We start from the raw sequence: 24,092 nt of genomic DNA on the forward strand, positions 1-24,092 counted from the left end.
TGATTAAATTTCCAACTTTTTTCTGAAGCACTATTGCAATGCTTGACTCTCCCTTTTTTTTTCTGAATATATTATTAGAAATTCTCCACTCCAGAAATCACCCTATCCTCCCATGTCATCTCACTAATGCCCAGAATGTATATTTTAAGTCTTTCCATTTCTTTTTTCACATGTTCTAATTTACCTGATTCTAGTAGTGTTCTTGCATTCCATGTTCCAATATTCAGTTTATTTCTTGTCTTCATTTTTGAATAAGTACCAGAATTTCATTGGATGTTGACCTGAGAAGCTTAGTTACTTCTGCCAGACATGACTCCTTCACTGAAGGCTCCATCGCCAATCTTGACTTCATTTTTAACTTCCATTGCTGCTTTTACTTGGGACTATAATGTGTCGGTTTCCCCTTGCCTTCTACATCGCAGTATTGTAGCATGTATGCTATAAGAGGTTAATACTAGTAGTGCTGCTGCCCACTACTAGGAATGTTAGTGGTTAGTTGAAAGAGGAGGAAACACCCCCAGCCCTCAAATACTCTAATAGCCTCAGAGGGGAATGGAGGATCTCCTCCTCCTGGGGTTGGTAAGCAAGAAATGAGACAGATAAAAAGTTTTAAGTAAAGAGCTCTCATTAGGAAGATTGTTATTATGCCATCTTCACTAAAAATTAAATTCAATGTTTCTATTTTAATTGATTGTTTAAAAATTTATTTCAGCAGTTCAGTGTTTTGACATTCCTGCAAACTTGTACTAGATTTCTTTAGAAGTATCTTCTGTATAAAGTAAATAAACAGTTGAGATTTCTTGAATTTTGATATCAGGTTTAATACCACTTCTTCACAATGTGATCCATGCAGATGAATAACAGTGGAGACAATGTGCACCTTTGTCTCACACTTGATTTAACATCAAGCCATCATCCTGTAATTCCATCATTTCTAGCTGCTAACTTACAACTCATATACAGACTATGTTTTGCTTGATATAATGTCCCATTTGCACCTTATAACTAGTGTTTTAAACAGCTTTTCTCTTGGCATCTTATCATCTGCCTTTTCCATATCTCCAAAACTAAAATACAATACCTTGTTATCAGGGCTGGCCTTCTCTATAAAGGGGCCCAGGTGCAAGAAACCTTTTTGGGCCATAAACTATTTTTCAAAGGAAAAATTAAAGGATTCGAAATAAACATGTTGTAAAACCTCTTACCTGCAAATGATTTTGGCACAGGAAAACAAAAAAATGCACATTTGAAATATAATATGTTTCCGCAAATGTGTACTGACTGTGCCCACTCGATCGTGGGGCCTGGGTGCATTGCACCCACTGCACCCCCGAGATGGCCGGCCTTGCTTGTTATGTTCCCAAGATTTCTCAACCATTTATCTTAATAGTTGAGATAATTTTCTAACTGTTGACTTATAAGTGTAGTGTTTTGAACAGTTTTTCTCTTGACATCATATGCCTTTTCCATATCTACAAAACTAACATACAGATTCTAGTTATGTTTCCAAGATTTCTCAGCTATTTGTCTTAAAGTGAAAACCCAATCCTGACAATCTCTATTTGTCCTGAATCCAGCTTCTTCTTCTCCACAGCTTCACTACCACAATTTATCTTAGCCATTTCTTAATTATGCTTTGCATAAATCTTACCTTTTCCCCCTGGGGTGCTTAAGGGTCAAAGCTGTATAACTGAGAGGAGACCTCCACATAGCCTTTAAAGGAATGCAGAGAACCGACCAGGGCTTCTGACCTAATGTCCAATCCTCACCTTCTCGTGGTGTACCCTGTTGGGTATTATTATTATTTGACACCTCCAGGGAGTCCAAAGACTCATCGAGGGAGAGTGTGCCAACAACATCGAATGATTGGACCCCCTTCCAATTACTAACCACGCTCAAACTTACTTAACTGAGCCATTAATTGCAGAGGCTCCACCAATCGACCAACCTTTGCTGGCATCTTCCTGGATACTGAACGAACGAGGATGGGCTGGCAATTTGGGATTTAGCCGACCAAATTGTATTCTTATTGGCTTAAACCAATATAGAAAATGATAGTACAACATGACAAAATTTCATGCCGGCTGGGGCGTCAGCCGATTAAACAAGGTCCCCATTGTTTTTGCCAGGGAACCAGGGCGAACAGCGAAAAGTCAGCTACTGGAACAAATCTGAAAGCACACCCCAACTCAACATCACCAGAGTTAAAGATCGGTACTATCAACATAAGAAGCCTGAATGGAAGAAATGGAGCTAGCTGAAGAATTAGATAAGTACCAGATCAACATAATAGGGGTGACTGAAACAAAAAAGACAAAAACTGGTGAGATCTTTCTGAGCAATAAATACAAAATTTTATATTCAGGCAATGACAATCAAGGAAAATTAGGAGTAGTCATAGTATTCAACACAAAATACGAGGCTAATCTTCTTGAATGGCAGTCAGTCTCAAGTAGAGTAATGTGGGCAAATATGAGAATGGGGAACTGAACAATGAGACTTATTTTTGCCTATGGTCTCACAGAAGGTTCTACTAAGGTAGAAGTGTAGGAATTTTTTGAGGCTTTAGAAAAAGCAACTGATACAATGAAAAAGGAAAAGTTGGTCCTTGTTGGGGATTTAAATAGCACAGTAGGAAATGATTGTGAGACATACAAAAATATTTTGGGAAAATTTGAAGAAAAGAGCAAAGCTAATAATAATGGCAAATACCTGTTGGATTTCTGCTCAGAACATGGACTGGTTATTACTAACACCATTTTCCAACATAAAAATGTGCACAAATTCACATGGAGAGAAGAGGCAAGGAATAAGAAAAGTCTCATTGACTATGTTATTGTTGACAATGATATTTTCCCACTGGTGCAGGACACCAGAGTGTACAGAAGATTTGAAATTGGAAGTGACAACCATTTAGTCTTGAGCAGGATACAATTGAATTTCATATTGAAAAGAATAACATGTAAGAAAGTTTTAAAGTGAATAAAAGTTGAGCAGCTCTCAGATGTGAACTGTAGACTAAAATACACAAAGATTATTGAAAAAAAAATGAAAGAGTTTGAGAACAGGAATCAAACCTTGGAGATTCAATGCCCTGATCGATTCAGCTAGAGAGGCATGTGGTGAAGTTGTCTGCAAGGATAGAAAAATTAGAACTCCATGGTGGACATAGGAAGTTAAAGAGGCAGTGAAGGAAAAGAAGAAAGCTTATCAAAAGTTCCTGCAAATAAGTCATCTTATTGTGTGTTAATTTAATTAGTCAATTAAATTGACATTAAAAAGAAAAAGCTGGACAGTTTGCTAGCGAAACTGGTAGGCAAAGAATGTTAAAATATTTGTATATTGTCAGTATTAAACAATAAGTTTTTTATGCTTAACTTTCTAACAACCAAATAATTTGAATAATTAAAACGTGTGTAACAAAGTTGTAAAACAAATCAAAGTCGACCACTTAAAGAAAGAAATCAAAGGGTTTGAAAACAACAACCACACATACGATTGTGGCAGATCCTGAAGAACACTGTTTGATTCAGCCAGACAGGCATTTGGCGAGCTGTCTGCAAGGAAAGAAAAATCAGAACCACATGATGGACTCGGGAAAGGGGCCGTCAACCAAAAGAAACCATATCAAAATGGAGGTATAAAAGTGCTACAGTGGCTATGCTGCACAATTCAGACGTTCAAATTTTGCATGATTAGAGTAGGGCTCTCAGAGTACTTTCTATAAAAAGGGGGGGGGGACTCATCATCATCAAATTCCTGCCATGTACTCTCATTTGAACAATGTCAAGTTCAATGTCATTGAACTTGACATTGTCAGCATCCAGAAATGTATTAGCAGAGCTAATCTCAGGGTGGTATGGTCACTTAAATAGAATGGGCAAGGAAAGATTAGCAAAACAAGTGTTCTCTGCAAGGTTGGTAGGAAAACGACCCAGAGGAAGACCAAGATATGTGTGGATTGTTACTGTACAAAGTGCCTTAGACAATACAAACACTCATCATCAAATTCCTGCCATGTACCCTCAATGGATGTACAGGATATGATAGTACCACATGAAAAATTTACATCATTACTAACTTCCTATCTACAATTTTCCTCCAAATCAGTCTGTTACTTGTCAATACTCCAACATTACCAGATCTTATATTTCTATCGTCTAAGGCACTTTGTACCATATCAATCCTGCTGTATCTTGGTCTTCCTTTGGGTCTTTTTCCTGCCAACTTGGCAAGAACACTTGTTTTGCTAATCTTTCCTCACCCATTCTGTTAAAGTGACCATACCACCTGAGATTAGCTCCCCTAACGCATTCCTGGATGCCGACAATGTCAAATTCTTTCCTAATATTCTCGATTTTAATATGATATTGCCATTGATGCCATCTGTTCACGCCTGTAATCTTTATCAGGACTCTCATATCTGCGGTCGCTAGTCTTTGGTGAAGTGTTTTACTTCTGACCCAGCTCTCAGATCCATAAGTTAAAACTGGTTTGAACACTGTCTTGTATACAGCTAATTTAGTGTTCCGACTAATTTCTCTCTTATTCCATATGAATTTATTCAATTGACTTCCTACCATACCAGCTTTGTTGATTCTGTTGTCTATTTCTATATTTAATTTATTTACCATCTTCAGTAAAAATCGTGCCTAAGTAGCTGAAATGCTTTACTTGTTCCACAGGTTCTCCATTCACAACACAGTTGACATTTTCAACGATTCTGCCTATTTTCATTGTCTTTGTCTTTTTATTGATGATCTTCATACCATATCTATTACAACAACTATTCAATTTAGTCAGAGAATCTTGCAGACTTGTAATGGATTTATTTAGAAGTATAACATCATCCGCATAAAGCAAAGAGCTGACATTAACATTTCCAATTTTGATATCAGGTTTAATACCACTTTCCTTCATAATGTGAGCCATATAGATAATGAATAACAGAGGGGATAATGTACATCCTTGTCTCACACCAGATTTAACGTTAAACCATCTTCCTGTACTTCCTTCAATTCTAACTGCTGACTTACAACTCAAATAAAGACTAAGTATTGCTTGATATAATGCTCCATTGACACCATATAACTGTAGCGTATTGAATAGCTTCTCTCTTGGTACTTTGTCATATGCCTTTTCCAGATCAACAAAACTTAAATACAGATCTTTGTTATATTCCCATGCTTTCTCGACTATTTGTCGTAAAGTGAAGATCTGATCCTGACAGCCTCTATTTGGCCTGAATCCAGCTTGTTCTTCACCCAGCTTTTCTTCCACAATTCTTCTCAACTGTTTCTCAAGTATACTTGCATAGATCTTGCCAGGAATTCCCAGTAAGGAAATACCTCTGTAATTCTCACATTCAGTTTTATTTCCCTTTTTATATATGGGTACTATGAGAGCTCTACTCCAATCATCGGGAATTCGTCCCTCTGTCCAGACTTTCTGAACTATGCAGTGCAGCCACTGTGAGACTTTTATACCACCATACTTCAGCATTTAGTCAATTAAATTGTGTCAATTTATCTATTTACAGAAAGCTGACAGACGCTGGAAGATACCTTCATTATACTTCTAACATCACAAGACACACAAACTAAGCATTATCCATATGTTGAAAAATAGAGCACGTAAGTTTATATCAGAAGAAGGGGATACACAGACTGAAATCTCACTAATAGCTAAAACATTATCACAAAATGGATACCCTCCGAACATCATCAAAAAAATATCTATGTGGTGACAATCCCAGACAAGAAGAACCAAACACTCAGCACATTTCTACTGTAGTAATTCCTTTCATCAAGTCAATTTCTTATCAAATAGCCAGAATACTAAAAGCCTACAACATCAGAGTGATCTTCAAACCAACCACCAGCATCAAACATTTTTTAGGATCACTAAAAGACAAGGTGCCATTCTACAAATATCCAGGAGTATATTACATTCCTTGCTCCTGTGGTCTCGCCTACATCGGATAAACTTCACGGAGTTTGGAGATCAGACAGAGAGAGCACCTTGGTGATGTAAACCATAACAGAAGTATTTCTTCAGGCTTAGCACATCATTTCTGTACGTCTAACCACATGTTATAGTGCCACAATAGCTCCATGCCATATTTAGACGACGATTATAGACATCGTTTATTCAAGGAAGCCGCAGTAGTGTTAAAAATTGGCGGAAACCTCAACAGAAACCAGGGTACTATTCTTAACAGTTCATGGAAAAACCTCATCCTCTCTCTAAATCCATCTGAACTACAGCTAGCTAGTAATCACATTATGCGTTTACAACAAACACGCATGCATGATAATGATTAAGACCAATAAGTCCACTCAGTCTCTGTCACGCGAATGTGCAACCTTAGCTACTGGAGTGTTTACAACGTTTTTAATGTTCCTTTCAATTTGCATTTACTAGTATTTTTTATACTTTTCCGTCAATGCCTTGATAAAAAAAGCTAGACAGTTTGCTAGCAAAACTAGTAGGCAAAGAATGCTAAAATATTTGTATATGGTAGTATTAAACAATAAGTTTTTTATGCTTTCGTGTTTTAATTATATTCAATTTTATCCTGCTGAAAACTGAATGATCACTTGTGATTTCAAATCCTTGGTATACTCATGTCCTGAAACAGTGCAAAGATATTGCTGTTAATAGTAACATGGTCAACGAGACTTACTTGTTTCTTGTCTTCTCTCTCCGCTTGAACTTGTGCACGTCTTTATGTTGTTAGTAATGTGTAATGACTTGTCTATGTTCTTAACAGACATCCAGCTGGTTTTTACCATTAATATTACCTTTTCTCTTTTCTCTAATTTTTGTTAAAACAGTGTCTTGTAATCCTTTCCTACTCTGCTGTTTAGATCTCCAGCAAGAACCAACTTTTCCTTTTTGTGTCAGCTGTTCTTCTCTAATCCTCAAAACATTCCTCAGCTTCTGTTATAGAACTTTTCGCAGTTCCATAGGCACAAATAAGTTTCATTGTCCAGTTTCTCATTCTGATATTTGCACATGTCATTCTGCTTGATAATGCCTATTATGCAAGAAGATTATCCTTGTATTTAGTGTTGCATACTGTAGTCGTGCCTTCTTTTTCTACCTGTTTTGTCTTCTTTGTTTTGGTAACACCTATTATGTTGATATGGTACTTATGAAATTCTTCAGCTAGTTCCATTTATTTTTCATTGATGCTTCTTACGTTGATGGTGCCAATCTTGAACTCTGCTGATGTAATGTCAGGATCAATTCCAGTAGCTGACTTCTCACTAGTTTCCTGACGAAAACAACAGAAGCCTTCTTTAAGTAGGCAACACCCCACCTGGCATGAAATCTTATTGTACCATCATGTTATTTTTGTTTAAGCCAATTAAAATACTGTTTGGTCAACTAAATCCCAAATTGCCAGCCTCTCCTTTTTTATTCAGTAACCAAGTAGATCGATACCTACTAATGGAGATTGCCACAAGAAGGTGAGAATTGGACATTAAGTCAGAAGCCCTGATTGGATCTTTGTAAAAGGCAGAGTCTTCCAGTTGTCCAACTTAAGATCCTTAAGCATCCCTTCCAGAGGTAGATAATATGCTAACTACTTGCTGAACATAAATACTGAGAGCTAAATCAATAGTAGGAGTTGTGTCCACATACAAGTAGGAAAGTAGGGTAGGAACCTATCACATTGTTCCTTCATGTGCTCACACTTGGGTTAAGGATAAAATCAACAATACAATTTCTTGTTAAGTATAATTAACTTAACAAGAACTAAGCAAATTAAGGGGATGAAAATCCCTTATTATTTTACAGCCAGTTTGCGAAACTCTGAGATCGAAAACTACGATCTAAGAGTTCGGCGAATCCAAGCGTAAGTGAACACCTGGTAGTACAACACTAAGGCAACTCGAAGCCAAGGTGGAGCAAGCTCCCTCATTATCCTTGATATTTTCTCATAATGTAAAACACAGCTCCTATGAGATGTAATACTGCCTTACATTATGAGGAGAGGTCACTACCCAGACCAGTTTCAACCTTTTTTGAGGTCTCATCAGTGAGTAGGTAGACCTGGATGAATGTACAGCAGTATTACATCTCATAGGAGCTGTGTTTTACATTATGAGAAAATATCAAGGATAATGAGGGAGCTTGCTCCACCTTTGCTTCGAGTTGCCTTGGTGTTGTACTACCAGGTGTTCACTTACACTTGGATTCGCCAATAGTTCTTCGGCATGAAACTCTTAGATCGTAGTTTTCGATCTCATAGTTTTGCATACTGGCTGTAAAATAATAAGGGATTTTCATCCCCTTAATTTAATTAACTTCACCAGAAAAAATAGCCATTTGGCTTTTTAAGAACCAAGCAATTTTTTTTTTTTTTTTTTACATCGGACATTAAGCATAAAACTTGTTAAAAATTGTTACCTGCTTATGCATTAACCTCCTTACTGGCCAAGATGGATGAAATAGTGAGACCAAATTGCACTTCTTATCCATGTTATTCAACAGGTGTTACAGAATCGTATCCAGATTTAGCTGGATGTATGTAGATATCATGGCCGGTTGGGGGTAGCTATCACCAATAAAATGTCCTATCTCATTATTCTTTATGTATTAGGCCTAATTGTGTCTTACTACCAAGTAATTCATCTATTTTGTGTTTAGATAAATGTAGTCACTGTGACGTTTTTACACCACCAAGAATTGTACATTCCAGTATTTTAAAACCAAACAATAGAAAGCATTATGAATAGATTTTTACAAAAATTAAAAAATAAAATACAAAAATTATTTCTGTTTTGAAGTGACAAAATAATCAGTTGCAAGTATTCAGATGTGAAATATATTCTAGTGTTTTATAATAAGAGACTTCAGTATGCCAAAAATCAACTAATTTACTGGCTGGAAGAAAAAAAAAAAAGAATTATAAAAAGATCCTGTAGTCAACAACTAACTGGAATGAAACTTACAACAAACTTTCTTTGGATGGCCTGTGGATGCAAATGCCACTTCCACAGGACTACATTGGCTACACAGCTCTTTTACAATTATACAATTGTAAAAGAGCTCTGTCAAGTTAATCATAACGTATTACAATTTTATTTAACATTGTTCACAATTTTTTTTGTTTGTTTTGTTTTAGATCGTCATTCAAATGCACCAGATGAAGTAAAAAGAGAAGAAGAAAAAAAGTTCAAAGAAGTAGGAGAAGCTTATAATGTTCTTTCTGATTCCAAAAAACGATCTAGATATGATAATGGTTTTGATATTGAAGAGTGTGATGGGTTTGCTGGTGAGTTTAATTTCAGTGATTATTGTTTATATTTTAGAGTAATAGTGCCAAAAGGCCACCTTCTTTTAAGTGTAATTTGTTAATAGAAATTTTGTTTGCCTTGGTAGCTTAGTTGGTGAAAGCTTCTTCGCTTACCAAAAGGCTGTAGGTTTGAATCCTTTTTAAGACACGGAAGTTGTAAAAAGCCAACTCAGGACCAGCTTTTACTAACATATATATATATATAGCTTATTGATTGTAAGGCTTCTTAAAAAAAAAGCAAGCATTGGGTTCTTGCTTCTCAAGCATAATTTAATGCTAACAAATTCTCCAGTTTTTTACTGATTGATGCCATACGATATATTGCTCTTTTTTTTTTTTTTTTTCACAATTCTTTACTAGATATCTTCTTTGGCCATTTCAGTTTATAGTTTTACAGTTTATTATCATTCCCATCACGTATACATGATATTTATACTGTATCGTACAATTCAAATCAAGTTGTACAATATTATACAATGAAAGTATTGCTCTCATTTTCTGTTGGTAATTACACTTATTTTTTGGCTGTTTATTTTGTTACAGTTAATAAATGTTTCCTTATATATAAAAATAGAGTAAAATACATTTCAGATAGTTTTCTTAGTTTATAACAAGTTACTAGTTTTGGTGATGAAGTAAGTTAGTTTGTGTATTTATGTGTAAGTACAAGGGCCGTAGCCATACTGGTTACTAAAGAATTAAATTAGATCGAAACAGTCACTGTGAGTCCAGTGACCATATCTATGAGGGCTCACCTTACACAGTTTGATTTGATGTAAATGTTAATATGTTAGTCTTCTAAGTGAATGAACTAGTTAGTATATTGGTACCTTAATTGGATATGATATGCGAGTTATAATGATCTCTTATACTATACGTTTAAAGTAATTGTCAACATTGTTTAGGCCCATGAGGTATTCTCTCAATCTTTTTCTGAATGCATAAGCTGAGGTTATAGATTTGATTTCATTTGGAAGCTTATTGTAGCTGCTTGTCACTAGGTATTCGAAGGATTTATGAAAAATTTCTTTGTTTGCCTTGGGTACTACCAGCATCTTCCGGCCGCAGCGTAATCCATAGTCTACATTATATACCAAGAAACTCTCAGCGTTCCTTTTTACGTATAATAGACAACCATGGAGAGATATAGTTTCTGTAGTGGTAGAATATTATGCATGACAAACAGATCGTTGGTCACTGTGAAGTTAGTAGTGATCATGGCTCTAATTATTCTGTTTTGTATTCTTATTAATGGAAGCAGATTGTTATAATAATCTCCACCCCAACAGGTGATGCCATATTGCAGTGAGGAATTTACCCAGGAATAGTATAAACATCTTAAGAATGCTGCATTTACAAATTTTTTAACATAATATGTTCTATTAATTATAAACCTAAACTTATTTGTTAAGAAAGTGGTGTGGGAGTTCCACTTCATATTGCTATCGATATGGAGCTCAAATACTTGATTGATTTTGTTTTTTTGATTAAGCTACAGTTAGAATTTAGGATGTCACTACATTTCCTTTCATGCTGTTTTATGGTTATATCGTGGTCTAGCTTTTCTGTTACGTGAAGTACATATATCTCGTTTTATCGGTATTAATGTTAAGTCCATTATTGCCAAAGCATTTACTTAGTTTTAACATATCACTATTAATCCGATATTTTAGATCTTCAAGGGTTGTTTCGGTGTATATTAATGTCGTGTCATCGGTAAAGGATATCATTTGCCAAAAAGTTGGTATTTACATAAATCATTAGCATATATTAAAAATAGGATGGGTCCTAGTACAGACCCTTGCGGGACTCCGTATTTTATTATTTTTGTTGCGCTATTGAATGTGCTGTAGCTGGTGTATTGTTTTCTGTTATTCAGATAGGATCTGAACTAGTCATTAGTAATTCCTCTGATGCTGTATTTGGACATTTTCAGTAGCAATAGGTCATGATGAACACAGTCGAATGCCTTAGATATATCAAGAAAAATGGCTGTTGTGTGCATTTCTTTATTTATTCCACTACAGACCGTTTTATGAAACTCCAATAGCGCTTTTTCGGTGTATCCAGATCTAAACCCATATTGATTAGTTGCGTAAAAGGATATTGTATTTAGATAGCTATTTAAGCATTTTTTTTTATTAGAATTTCAATAACCTTTGAGATTGTGGATAGTATAGATACTGGTCTGTAATTTTTTATTTCATTTCTGTTACCTCCTTTAAATGGCAGTACAACTGAAGCAGTCTTCTTTAAGTGTTCTATAAATTTACCGTGTTCAAAGGATTTATTAATGATAATGTTTAGTTTTTTGGCATTTATATTGTCACTTCCCATTTTTTCCCCTTTTCTTAATCCGATTACTACATTCTTTACCTCTTCTTCATTTACTGCGTGTAGATACATGGAGTTCTTAATCCATGGTAGGTGACTCATGTACTTTGTCCTTTCTGCAGGGTCAAAATCACAACTACCATAGTTTGTAAAGTGGTTGTAAAGTACATCGGTGATGTCATTGCCCTCTGGGAATTCACGTGTTTTGTGCTTTGTATTACCTATTATCATATTAAACAACCTCCATTCTTTACTTTTATCATTATTACAAGAAAGAAATTTCGATAGAAGAAAATGTTCTTTTGCCTGTTTTATTTTTTTCTTTTATGTGTTTAGCGAAATTTTTGTAGTCATATTCAAACATTAAATTGTAGGGATTTTTCCTATGCTTATGATAAAGCTTCTCTTTTGTCCTTATCGTATTTTTTAGTTCATCTCTTATCCAGTGTGTGTGAACATCCCTTTTTGTAGTAACTCTTTTGTGATATTGCGATTTGCTGTCTGCATATTTAATAATTTTGATAAATTCCTCATATAGCTGATTTATGTCGGTTTGAGGCAATTGATGATGTTTTATGTAGTTCTCAAATTTATTATAATTGGTGCCTATTTTGAATTTTTTATGACTATCTGCACAGCTCGTGTCAGCGCTATTAGGTAAGGATAGTTTCAACATCTGTTATTTTGGTGATCTGTTATTTTGCTAAAGTAGATTGCAGAGGATGCCTCATAGGCCATTCAGTTTCTTATGAATATGTGATCAATGCAACTTGCTGAGTTGTTCGCTTCTCTCGTATTGCCATTGATGTAAGCAAGAAACCCATGAGTAGATAATATATTTTTATATTCTTCAGTTTTACTATTACTCTTATAAAGGTTCAAATTTATATCCCCCACTAGTATGACATTCTTTGTCGTGTTTTAAGAAGATTTTTTAGGACATTATTTAGCTCTGATAGAAAGATATCGAGCTGGACCATCGTGTGCACAGTATATAGCAAATATAAGTGTATTCATTGCTGTGTCATAAATCATTACAGTTTCAGCGCTTGGCATTTTTGATTCCAGTCTATGAAATTTATAAATATTTTTTTTAGCATATAGAATTAATCCACCTGAACGATTATAGTCGCGACAATCATAATACATGTGTCGTAATCTGCGAGAGAATAACGATCAGCCTCAAGTTGTTTGATCCATATTTCACTAGACTAGTACATCTATATATGATTGGATTTCTGTGAAAAGTAACATTAAATTATCAAAATTTGACCTTATTGACCTAATATTGACATGATATATGTTGAAAATCTTGGATGAGTTTGTAGTAGTGTCAAAAAAATTGTTTATATATATATAGTTTTTACAATTTACAATTGCATCAGAATCTAAGCTATTCATGTGGAATCATAAATTCATTTAGGTATTTAATAAAGTTCCAGTTATTCATAGGCGAGATTTAGATTATTTGCTGCCTTCTTTGACTGAGTTCGTCGAGGTCATCCGTTATTTTTATCCGTATCACTTTTGTGTTGTCGTTCTTTCTCATGAATAGTTTACCGTGTCTTACCCATACATATTTGACTGCACCACTTACTCTCTTTTGTTTTGCTTCATAAAGGAGTTCTTATTGAGTTTGGTTAAGTATTTGTTTATGTAGACGGGCACCAATTTTAACTGTTCATCAAATTGTTGAGCTGTAATCTTCAATTTTCTTGCCTTTGTCATCCATTTATTTTTAATATTCTTTCTTTCTAGTTGAATAATAACTGGCTTGATATCTGTTTTTCTGCTGGTGGGTACTCTGTGGGCATGCAAGATGTCTTCCCTTTTTACTCCAAGTAGATTCACCAGTTTTTCAGTTATAGTATGCAAGTTTTCATCCTGAGCTTCTGGTAGACCGTTTAATTCGATATTGTTCAACCTGGAGTACTGCTGAATTTCATTAACTTCCCATTTCAGTTCGTTCGTTTGAGCTTTTAGTATTTTATTTTCGTTTGTTAGTTCTATGTTTTTAGTGCACAGATCCTTAATTAGTTTTTCACTGCATTCGGCTTTGTTCTTTAGATCTTGAATGCATGTAAAACTATTCTCCAGCTATGCCTTCAGTTCATTTATTTCGGCTTTAAGTAGTACTTCCAGTTCCCTTCTTATCGCAGAGTTATTGTTTTTAATTTCTACTTTGATGGCGTTTAGGTCTTCTAAAATCTGTTTCCTGAAGTTTCTTAGGAAAACCCTCACTTCAGCTTATCCGTTGTCTTTGTTTAATGCTTTAGTTAAATCTAAACCGGCACTGCTTCTATTTAGTTTACTTGTAGTTTTAAGGTCTTTGAAGAAGTATTAATACAATTCTGGCATTTTCATTTTAATTTCTTGTCTTTAGACATTTTACGAAAGTTAGATTCTGTTACACCTATATATGCAGGATGATAATATTCGCGACATTAGAGAACATTGCAGTACTTCGTTTTTGTCTATCTTAGCTTTTGCAGTTGTTGACGGACATCACTCAGCTGTTGACCCTGGAATTTAGCTTTTTATTGACTAATTATCTTAATCATACTTTTCCCGTGAATTTATTAGCATCAAATAAGCGTTCTTTTTTAGAGAACATTTGTTTCATGATAATGATTTTTAAAATGCAATGCATTTTTTTGTTACCAGATCGTCACCTAAACAGAATAGGAGAGGAAAGATTAGCAAAACAAGTATTTCTGCCAGGCTGGCAGGAAAAAGATCCAGAGGAAGATGAAGATATAGTTTGATTGATACAGTAAAAAAAGTGCTCTTAGAAGACAGATTATAAGATCTGATAATGTTGGAGTCTTGGCAGGTAACACAGATCAATGTTGAGGAAAATGGTAGATAGAAAGTTAGTAATGATGTAAATTTTTCATGTAGTACTATCATATCCTGTACATGTCAGGAATTTGATGATGATGAAAAATGCAATGGCAGTATTATTTGTTTGAATATGACAAGGTTTACAGATATCATATTTTAATCCTTTAGTATGTTTCCATATACACAAGTTTTTTCTGTTTCATTGACTAGAATATGTACAAGTGCATACTCACATCATAAGTTGAGTTCACAAGTAATAGGAAATTTTATTATTATTATTTTCATGACTTATTTTGAATTTCATCATCATCAAATTCCTGATATGCATCCTCAGGGAGTGTACAGGTGTGATAGTACTATATGAAAAAGTTACACCATTACTAATATCCGATCAACAGTTTTCCTCCAAATTAATCTGTTATCTGTAAAGACTCGAACATTATCAGATCTTATATTTATGTCTTTGAATGCACTTTTAGTATATCAATCCACCTATATCTTGGTCTTCCTCTGGATCTTTTTCTTGCCAACCTGGCAGAAAACACTTGTTTTGCTAATCTTTCCTCTCCTATTCTGTTTAAGGGTCCATAAAATCTGAGATTAACTCTGCTAACACATTTCTGAATGCTAACAATGGCAAGTTCTTTCCTAATATCCTCATTTTTAGTGTGATACTGCCATTGATGCCATCTGTTCGCTTCACTAATCTTTCTCAGAACTCTCATACAGCTAATTTAGTGTTTTGACTAATTTCTTTCTTATTCTACATCAATTTATTCATTTGACTTCCTACCATACCAGCTTTACTAATTCTGTTGTCTGTTTCCATATTTAACTTGCCATCTTCACTAAAAGTTGTGCGTAAATAGCTGAAATGTTTTACTTGTTCTATAGTTCACCATTTAGGATGCAGTTAATGTTTTCAATGTTGCTGCATATTTTCATTTTCTTTGTCTTTTTATTGCTGATTTTCATATCTAATTTATTACAACAGTTATTCAATTTAGTCAGGGAATCTTTCCATAGCTTTGTTTTACAACAAATTCCTTGAGAACTTCATTGTTCATCCAGTTGACTTTACATTATTCTGAGAAGTAAATTTCATAATTAAATATAGACATTAAATCATGCAAGATGTCCTTATTAGATCCTCAAAATTAGTTGGAAATATTACCATGATGTTCCTAATTATCAGTTCTACCCTTAGTCTTAATGCGTCTAAGGTCAAATATTTACTATCACTTAAAAACTAAGTAATTAATGTAATCTATCACTAATTTCCTTGATGTTATGAAGTGTAAGATCCTATTTCTGCTAATTGATTCATTGGGTTTCACTTCAGATAACTATCACAAAGTTGCTTAAAAAATTTGCTAGTCATTATTAACAGCTGTTTGGTTTTCTAGTTGATATCTTCCAAAGTAAAATCCTTCATTTTTAATACCTTGCTTTTCATACATAAAAAGTAATCAGCCAATAAAATTATCACTGCCTCTTTCACTACAAAGCATACTCCTAATCTTGGCTTGAACTCTTCTTCCAAATAGGAATTTAGTGTATCTTCATAGTCTGAATCCTTAAATCTTTCTAATAATAAACAGTAACACTCCCCTCTTCCCTTTTTCCTATTTGGATTCTTTATGAAATTATTTTCCATGAATGCACTTTCTATATAAAAAAAAATTTACTTTTTGAGATATGAGATCTAAAATAGCCTTGTATTGGAAATGCAGTCAACTCTTGTGTGGGACCAAAGGCCTTTGACGGGACTACTTTTTTATAGTGAGTGAATTGATTGTAATTGTTATGGTCACTATAATGAGAGTTGCTGTATTTGAAATATCTGATAAACCTATTATAATATAAATGGCTTCTTCCAACATTTTGGTGAAATTAGAGAATAGTGTGTATTAATGTTTTTTTTTTTTTTTTGTAGGGAAGATAACAAAATAGCTGTTTATTATTCCATGCAGTTCAGACACTTGCAAAAAGTTTTGAGATATGTGTTTTGTCTGTCCAAATTTTTTTGAAAATTAGTCTGATTTATATAGAGGAAAGTTGCCATTTTCTTTTGTGATATATGCATTCTGGGGAAACTTTTTAATATACTGCTCAAAACAATTAGGGGATATTTTGTTATCTTGTAAATTATAAAGTTATAAAAATTACAAATCTAACACATTTATTTTAAAATATTCTTAATGTACAACAGTGTAGAACATGCAACTGTGTACAAAATCATGTTAAGACATTGAAATGTCTTAGCTGTATTAGCATGTTGGGGAGTATAAAAGCATGGCTTGTTGCACTCACTCCCACAGTGCATAATTATCACTTCAGTTGTAAACTTGCGTCACCTACCACCCATTATTTTGTTAAAAATGGCAGAGTAACATGATATCTCGGAATCCATGGCTTGGAGAGCCATTGGTTGATTAGAAGCTGGACAAACGCAGCAAGTTGTCGCTCAAGCATGTCATATTGTAATTTTGCCATTTTGGAATCGCTTTCTGGGGGCAGGAAATGTTTGCTGAAGGCAAGGTCACCCATCAACAACTCCAAGAGACGATCAGTATTTGTCATTAGTTGCCAGAAGAAATTGAGCGTTTAACGCAACACAGCTTCGAATCGAACTTTCTGCAGCAACAGGGAGTCTGGTATTGTCACAGACAGAACGAAATCATCTTCATGCCATAGATTTATATGCTTGAAGATTAATGGTTTGCATGCCACTTTCTGCAAATCATAATAAAGAGCCCGAAGAATTTGGGCACAGAAACACTTCAAATGGACAAATGAGGATTGGGCTCGTGTACTTTTTAGTGACGAGTCCATGTTCATTCTGCAACCAGATAACCGACGTATCTTGATATGGTGTGAAAGTGGAACAAGAAATAATCCACAGTTTGTTTGTGGAAGACCCCAACATCAAGGTGGGAGTTTGATGGTATTGGAATAAGTATAGGTGGCCATACTAATCTCTATTTTATCAGAAACGGTTCCTTAACAGCCAAAAGGTATCACTATGAGATTTTGGAACCTATAATTCATCTATATTCTGCTGCAATTGGCCAGGAATTCATTTTTATGGATTCTTGCACTCATGGTGTGGACGAGCATTGTTACCAATGCTCGTCCACACCATGCAAATTTGGTACAAGAATGGCTTGAAGAAGAAGGTATTCGATGAATGGACTGGGCTGCCTGTTCACTGGATTGTAATCCAATTGAACATGCCTGGGATGCTTTAGATGCTCAACTGGTGCCACTATGATCACTTCAAGAGCTCAAAATTGCTCTCACAAAAGAGTGGGGGAAATACCTTACAAGAACTGTTTGATCATCTTATCGGTCCATGCAATCAGAATGTACTGCTGTTTTGGCTGTTAATGGAGACCATACGCCCAATTAAAAATTAACAAAAGCGTTTTTGGCTATTCTTGTTAAAATTATTTCACGTTAAATTTGTAATAAATGTCGATTATGTAAACAATATCTCATCGATTATGCCCTGTCCATAAGTAAGAAATATTTATTCATGTATAAAGTATCCAATAATTAATTATTTGCAGAAATTTATAATTATCCGACAGAAACTAAAATATCCCTAATTGTTTTGAGCAGTGTATATTGAGCATGAATGCTGTTTTGTTATTGTGGTTAAGGGGGAAAACTGGCTCAATACTCTTAAATAAATCTTTACTAGATTTAAAGACATGAGAAATAATTATCTCTGAAAACTGTTCGCCAGGTGGAACTTTGTAGCGACAGAGTGGTGTTATTTTTATTTCTTTGTATTCCTGCTATTCTCAGAATAAAGGGGAATGAATACACTCCAGGACTTTTTTTTACTAAGCCATATAAATGGTAAAGATGTCTGATTAATTTTTTTATTTATTTATTTCAGATGCTGATCCAAACCACATATTCCAGGCCTTCTTTGGTGGACCAGGTGGCTTTGCTTTTGGCCCAGCTGGAAGTAATTTCAACTCCAACTTTTCATTCCCTAGTGGTTTCACTTTTCAGTTTGGCTGCTGATGAATTGTGTGTATTAAATGAAAGAACAAAGTCACATAAAATGTTAGCTCTGGTGGATATTTGTGTGATGTTTCTCCAGCCATTGTTCCATCCACTCCCGCATATGCAACTCACTGGAGAGAAAGAAAGTGAAGGGCCACATTCTAAAATAAAATATACCTTCCTTCCTTCCCCGGCAATGTGTGTAGTGAGATTTGGTTCATCCAGTGTTACACATCATAGAACCATTCTTGTAAAAATAAGCATTATTTAATATTCTAAATATAATGAAAGCGTAAACTTATTGATATATGCTCTTAGAATAGGCTGTGTTGTGATTTGATGCAGCAGATGATATATATATATATATATATACACAGTATATAGACACATTATTTAATTTAGGGTATTTAAAGTGACCAGATTCTAAATTTTAAGTTGGGTGGGATCTGTATTTTTTAAGAACTGTTGTCTTTAATTATGGAATATGTAATTTAATATCATGCAGTAGTTATTTATATCATTATTTACCATGATGCACCTGGAACAAAACTTGTGAGTTGCTGTACATTGTCTTCTTTGGTTGGCTGTTAGTAGGATGTAAACTTTGTGTTCACATGAAATTAAAAAAGAATGAAATGACAAAATGCTGCACCTGACATTGTCTGCTGTATATGTTATATTTCTTTTCTGTATATGGGTATTTATGTGATGTTGCTGTTAAGGAAAGATTCTTAGTATTGTTACTGTATGTGTATAATTTGGTTTTTCCAAAGGACGGTCCGAAAATTGTGCTATTTTTGGAATTTACGAAGGACTATCTTACTTTATGAGTTGTATATACCCCTATTATTTCCTGTATTAAAGCTAGTACTGACTGGAAAATCAAGAAATGATTATACTGGTGTAAAATTTTAGCTAATATAAAATTGCATAACAGTGAGAGCAACTACATTTTTTTTTTTTTTTACTAATCTTTTTTTCATGCTTTCGTAGATTTATATTCTATATTTGTATTATATTTCATATCTAAGAGAAATGTACTATACATACTGTGTGCAGAGAATTTTTTTTTTCCCTTAACTGCTATCGTAGACTTGTGAAATTTGTTTATAAGTATAGTGACATCTGCACTCATTGTAAATAACAATACAACTTACCTGCTCTATTCTTATCACTTGTTGTTACACTGACTTTGATTGTTGTATAGTCTCATTTTCACAAGACAAAGTTGTTAACTTTGTACCACTAAAGACCAACATTGGCAGCACTATTTTTTATTTTATTTATTTATTTTTTTTAACTAGAATTATAGTTGACTGAGCTGTTGCATGTATTTGCACATTCAGAATAGTATATTTGAAACTTGTAAATGCTCTTGAAATTTCTTGTATTTGTTGCTTTATAAAATGAAATAATCACATCGCATTACTATGGAGGACAAAAGCAGTTTCACTAAAAGGATAAACAAAATTTTGCAAGACGTGCATGTTTTCTTCCTTACTGTGATTCCTCTGATGTGGATTTTGCAGAAGCTATTGACAAATTTTTTTTTTTTTTTATTTGCCAGGATTGTAGTAATATTACCAATAAATTAAACTACAATAAGGTTTTGAATGTATTTATTTCTAGGTTTATATTAAGCATTTTTTATGAAAATGCTAAATTTGTCTTATTTTCAGTTGCATTCATGCAAATGATGCAAATTGGGATACATCCTTTCTGATAAGCAGCAATTGCAAACTTACTTTTTTCTCCCATGTAAGTATTTGCATGATCTTGTTATTTTAAAAAAAAGTAAATTGTTCAGCTGAACTGGTCATTCCTTTGACCAGGCTGTTTAATACGAGTCTTAGAACAGGGAAGATTCTGCAGGAATGGAAAGAATGTATGATAATTCCATTGCACAAGGGTGGTGCAAAGACCAGTTGATCCAACTATTGACCAATTAGTATCTCCGGAGTGGTGGTGAAGATTTTGGAAAAATTGGTTAGGGCTCGCATTCAGAAATAAGAAGACAATGAATTTCTACTTTGCAATGAACAACATGGGTTGAACTAAGGGAAGGTCATGTTTTAGCAACTTGCTCTCATTCTATAACAATGTTACCACTGAACTAGACAAGGAAATGGATACACCATGATACTTTTGGATTTTACTAAGGCTTTTGACAGAATACAGCATGGTAGACTGTTGCATAAATTGGAGAATATGGGTTTGGGTTATAGAATATTAACTTGGATAAGAGAATGGCTGACTGACATATCAAAAAAGTGGTACATGTGGAGATGTGAGTCTTCAAGATTTAAGGTAACCAGCGGTGTACCACAAGGATCAGTGCTTGGTCCACTGTTATTCAATCTGTACATTAATGATATTGGGAAGGATTTGACAAGTGACATATAGCTATTTGCTGATAATGCAAAGGTAGGTAGGATAATCAGTTTTAAAAATTTATGGAATTTACAACCGTGTTTTTTATTATACTGATGTTTCGATCTTCACATCAAGATCATCATCTGGAGCATATATCAATATACAGGACAAGCTGAGTTACATTATTAACTGTAAGCTAAAGAAACAATGATTTGATCACATGTTATTGTACTGGCATGACCTCTAGTGAAAAAACGTAAAATAATCAGGAATGCTGTTGATATGCAGTACTTGCAGAATGTTTTGAATAGGCTGGAATTGTAGGCATGGAAAAATGGATGTCAGTAAATGTCAAGTCATTCACTTTGTATTATTAGATATCCAATGTTGTATTATATTGGTGGGATTATGCTTGAAGAGGCTAGTAATATTGGAGTGTTAGTAGATTAAGAAGTTGAAGTTCAGGGTCAATGTGACAAAAATTGCAAATACAACTCGAAAGATAATTGCAATGCTGAACATTCACATGTAAAGATAAGGATGTCATTTTGCCTCTTTACAAGGCCTTGATAAGACCTCACTTGGATTATTGTATGCAGGTCTGGTTTCCGTTGTGATTCTGATATATTGGAAAGAGTACAAAGGAAAGTGTTAAAGATGATATCAGGATTGTGGAATACCGATTATGAAGACAGATTGGGAATTTGTAGACTGCAGACACTAGCAAACAGGAGAAAGAGGGGTGATATGATTGAGATTTACAAACTCCTGAAAGGGTCATACAGGATTTCAATTTATGGAGGACGGGGAAAGGACGAGAGGGCATCTTTGGAAGCTGAGAATGAAGGGTGTGGGGGGCTGGATTTTTCTCATGGGGGGTGGATTGTCTGTGATTGGAATGGATTGCCTTTGGATGTTGTGAGTGCAAGCTGTTTGATGAATTCAAAAATGAGTATGATAGCTGGTGTGTGTAGCATGTGGCCTTCCTCGATGAGTTTCTGACTCCCTGGATGTCATCATCATCAAATTCCTGACGTGTACCCTCAAGAGGTGTACATTATATGATCGTACTACATGAAAAATTTACATCATTACTAACTTCCTATCTCCAATTTTCCTCCAACTCGGTCTGTTACTTGTCAAGATTCCAACATTATCAGATCTTATATTTCTATCGTCTAAGGCACTTTGTATCGTATCAATCCACCTATATCTTGGTCTTCCTCTGGGACGTTTTGCTGCCAACCTGGCAGAAAACACTTGTTTTGCTAATCTTTCTTCGCCCATTCTGTTTAAGTGACCATAGCACCTGAGATTAGCTCTGCTAATGCATTCCTGGATGCTGACAATGTCAAATTCTTTCCTAATATCCTCGTTTTTAATATGATATTGCCATTGATGCCATCTCTTCACGCCTCTAATCTTTCTCAGGACTCTCATATCTACGGTCTCTATTCTTTGGTCAAGTGTTTTATTTCTGACCCAGCTCTCAGATCCATAAGTTAAAACTGGTTTGAACACTGTCTTGTATACTGCTAACTTAGTGTTCCAACTAATTTCTCTCTTATTCCATATGAATTTATTCAATTGACTTCCTACCACACCAGCTTTGTTGATTCTGTTGTCTATTTCCATATTTAATTTACCATCTTCAGTAAAAATCCTGCCTAAGTAGCTAAAAATTTTTACTTGTTCCACAGGTTCTCCATTCAAAACACAGTTAACAATTTCAATGATTCTACCTATTTTCATTGTCTTTGTCTTTTTATTGCTGACCTTCATACCATATCTATTACAACAGTTATTCAATTTAGTCTGGGAATCTTGCAAACTTGTAGCGGATTTATTTAGAAGTATAACATCATCCGCATAAAGCAAAGAGCTGACATTAACATCTTCAATTCATATATCATGTTTAATACCACTTTCCTTCATAATGTGATCCATATAGATAATGAATAACAGAGAGGATAATGTACATCCTTGTCTCCCACCAGATTTAACATTTAACCATCTTCCTGTACTTCCTTCAATTCTAACTGCTGATTCGCAACTCAAATAAAGACTAAGTATTGCTTGATATAATACCCCACTGACACCATACAACTGTAGCGTATTGAATAGCTTCTCTCTCTTGGCACCGCACCTTGTCATATGCCTTTTCCAGATCGAAAAAACTTAAATACAGATCTTTGCTATATTATCATGCTTTCTCAACTATTTGTTGTAAAGTGAAGATCTGATCATGACAGCCTCTATTTAGCCTGAATCCAGCTTGTTCTTCACGAAGCTTTTCTTCCACAATTTTTCTCGACCATTTCTCAAGTATACTGGCATAAATCTTGCCCGGAACACTCAGTAGGAAAATATCTCTGTAATTCTCACATTCAGTTTTATTTCCCTTTTTATATAAGGGTACTATTAGAACTCTACTTTAATCATCAGGAATTCGTTCTTCTATCCAGGCCTTCTGAACTATACAGTGCAGCCACTGTAAGACTTTTATACCACCATACTTCAGCATTTCTGGTCGAATATCATCTACTCCTGCTGCCTTTCCACATTTCAAGCCTTTGATGGCTTTTTCTACTTGAAGTATGGATATGTATTCCTGATTGTATGCCTGTTGAGTGTTTTTACCACTGTGTTATCACTGCTTGTTTCATTTAGCAATTTTTCAAAGTAATTACTCTATACATCAAGGATATCTGTTTTCATGTCACCTTCATCATCTCTAACTCCTTTTACAGCACTCTTTCCTCCATTTCTAAGCTTCTTCAACAAACTCCAGAATATCTTACCACCTTCTTCATATTTATTTTCTATGTTCTTGCCAAAGTCCTCCCATGACTTTTGTTTAGCTAGTTTTACAGTGTTTAGCATTCTTGCATTTGTCTCTATATTCTCTAAGAGCACAAGCTGACTTATTTGACAGGAACTTTTGATATGCTTTCTTCTTTTCCTTCACTGCCTCTTTAACTTCCTGCGTCCACCAGGGAGTTCTGATTTTTCTATCCTTGCAGACAACCTCACCACATGCCTCTCTGGCTGAATCAGTGTTTTCTTGAAGGCTTGCCACTGAATCTCCAAAGTTTGATTCCTGTTCTCAAATTCTTTCATTTTTTATTCAATAATCTTTGTGTATTTTAGTTTACAGTTCACATCTGACAGCTGCTCAACTTTTATTCTCTTTAAAACTTTCTTACATGTCATT

At 34.6% G+C, this 24,092-nt stretch overlaps 1 protein-coding gene across 2 annotated transcripts in view; it reads left to right on the forward strand.

Moving 5' to 3' along the window:
• The window catches only part of LOC150108218 (dnaJ homolog subfamily C member 7-like), a 170,303-nt gene extending 150,193 nt beyond the window's left edge, over positions 1 to 20,110 (forward strand). For both annotated transcript variants that reach the window (XM_090390657.1, XM_090390656.1), the window contains exons 12-13: positions 9,137 to 9,286; positions 18,393 to 20,110. In XM_090390657.1, the coding sequence (XP_090246783.1) occupies positions 9,137 to 9,286; positions 18,393 to 18,523 (281 nt within the window). In that variant the 3' untranslated portion in view covers positions 18,524 to 20,110. The remainder of the gene's footprint in view (positions 1 to 9,136; positions 9,287 to 18,392) is intronic.
• The last annotated feature ends 3,982 nt before the right edge of the window (positions 20,111 to 24,092 follow it).

This window comes from Typopeltis vanoorti, chromosome 3 (assembly GCF_054136105.1).
Source record: "Typopeltis vanoorti isolate ZY-2024b chromosome 3, IOZ_Tvanoo_1.0, whole genome shotgun sequence".
In the NCBI taxonomy this organism is placed as follows: Eukaryota; Metazoa; Arthropoda; class Arachnida; order Uropygi; family Thelyphonidae; genus Typopeltis; species Typopeltis vanoorti.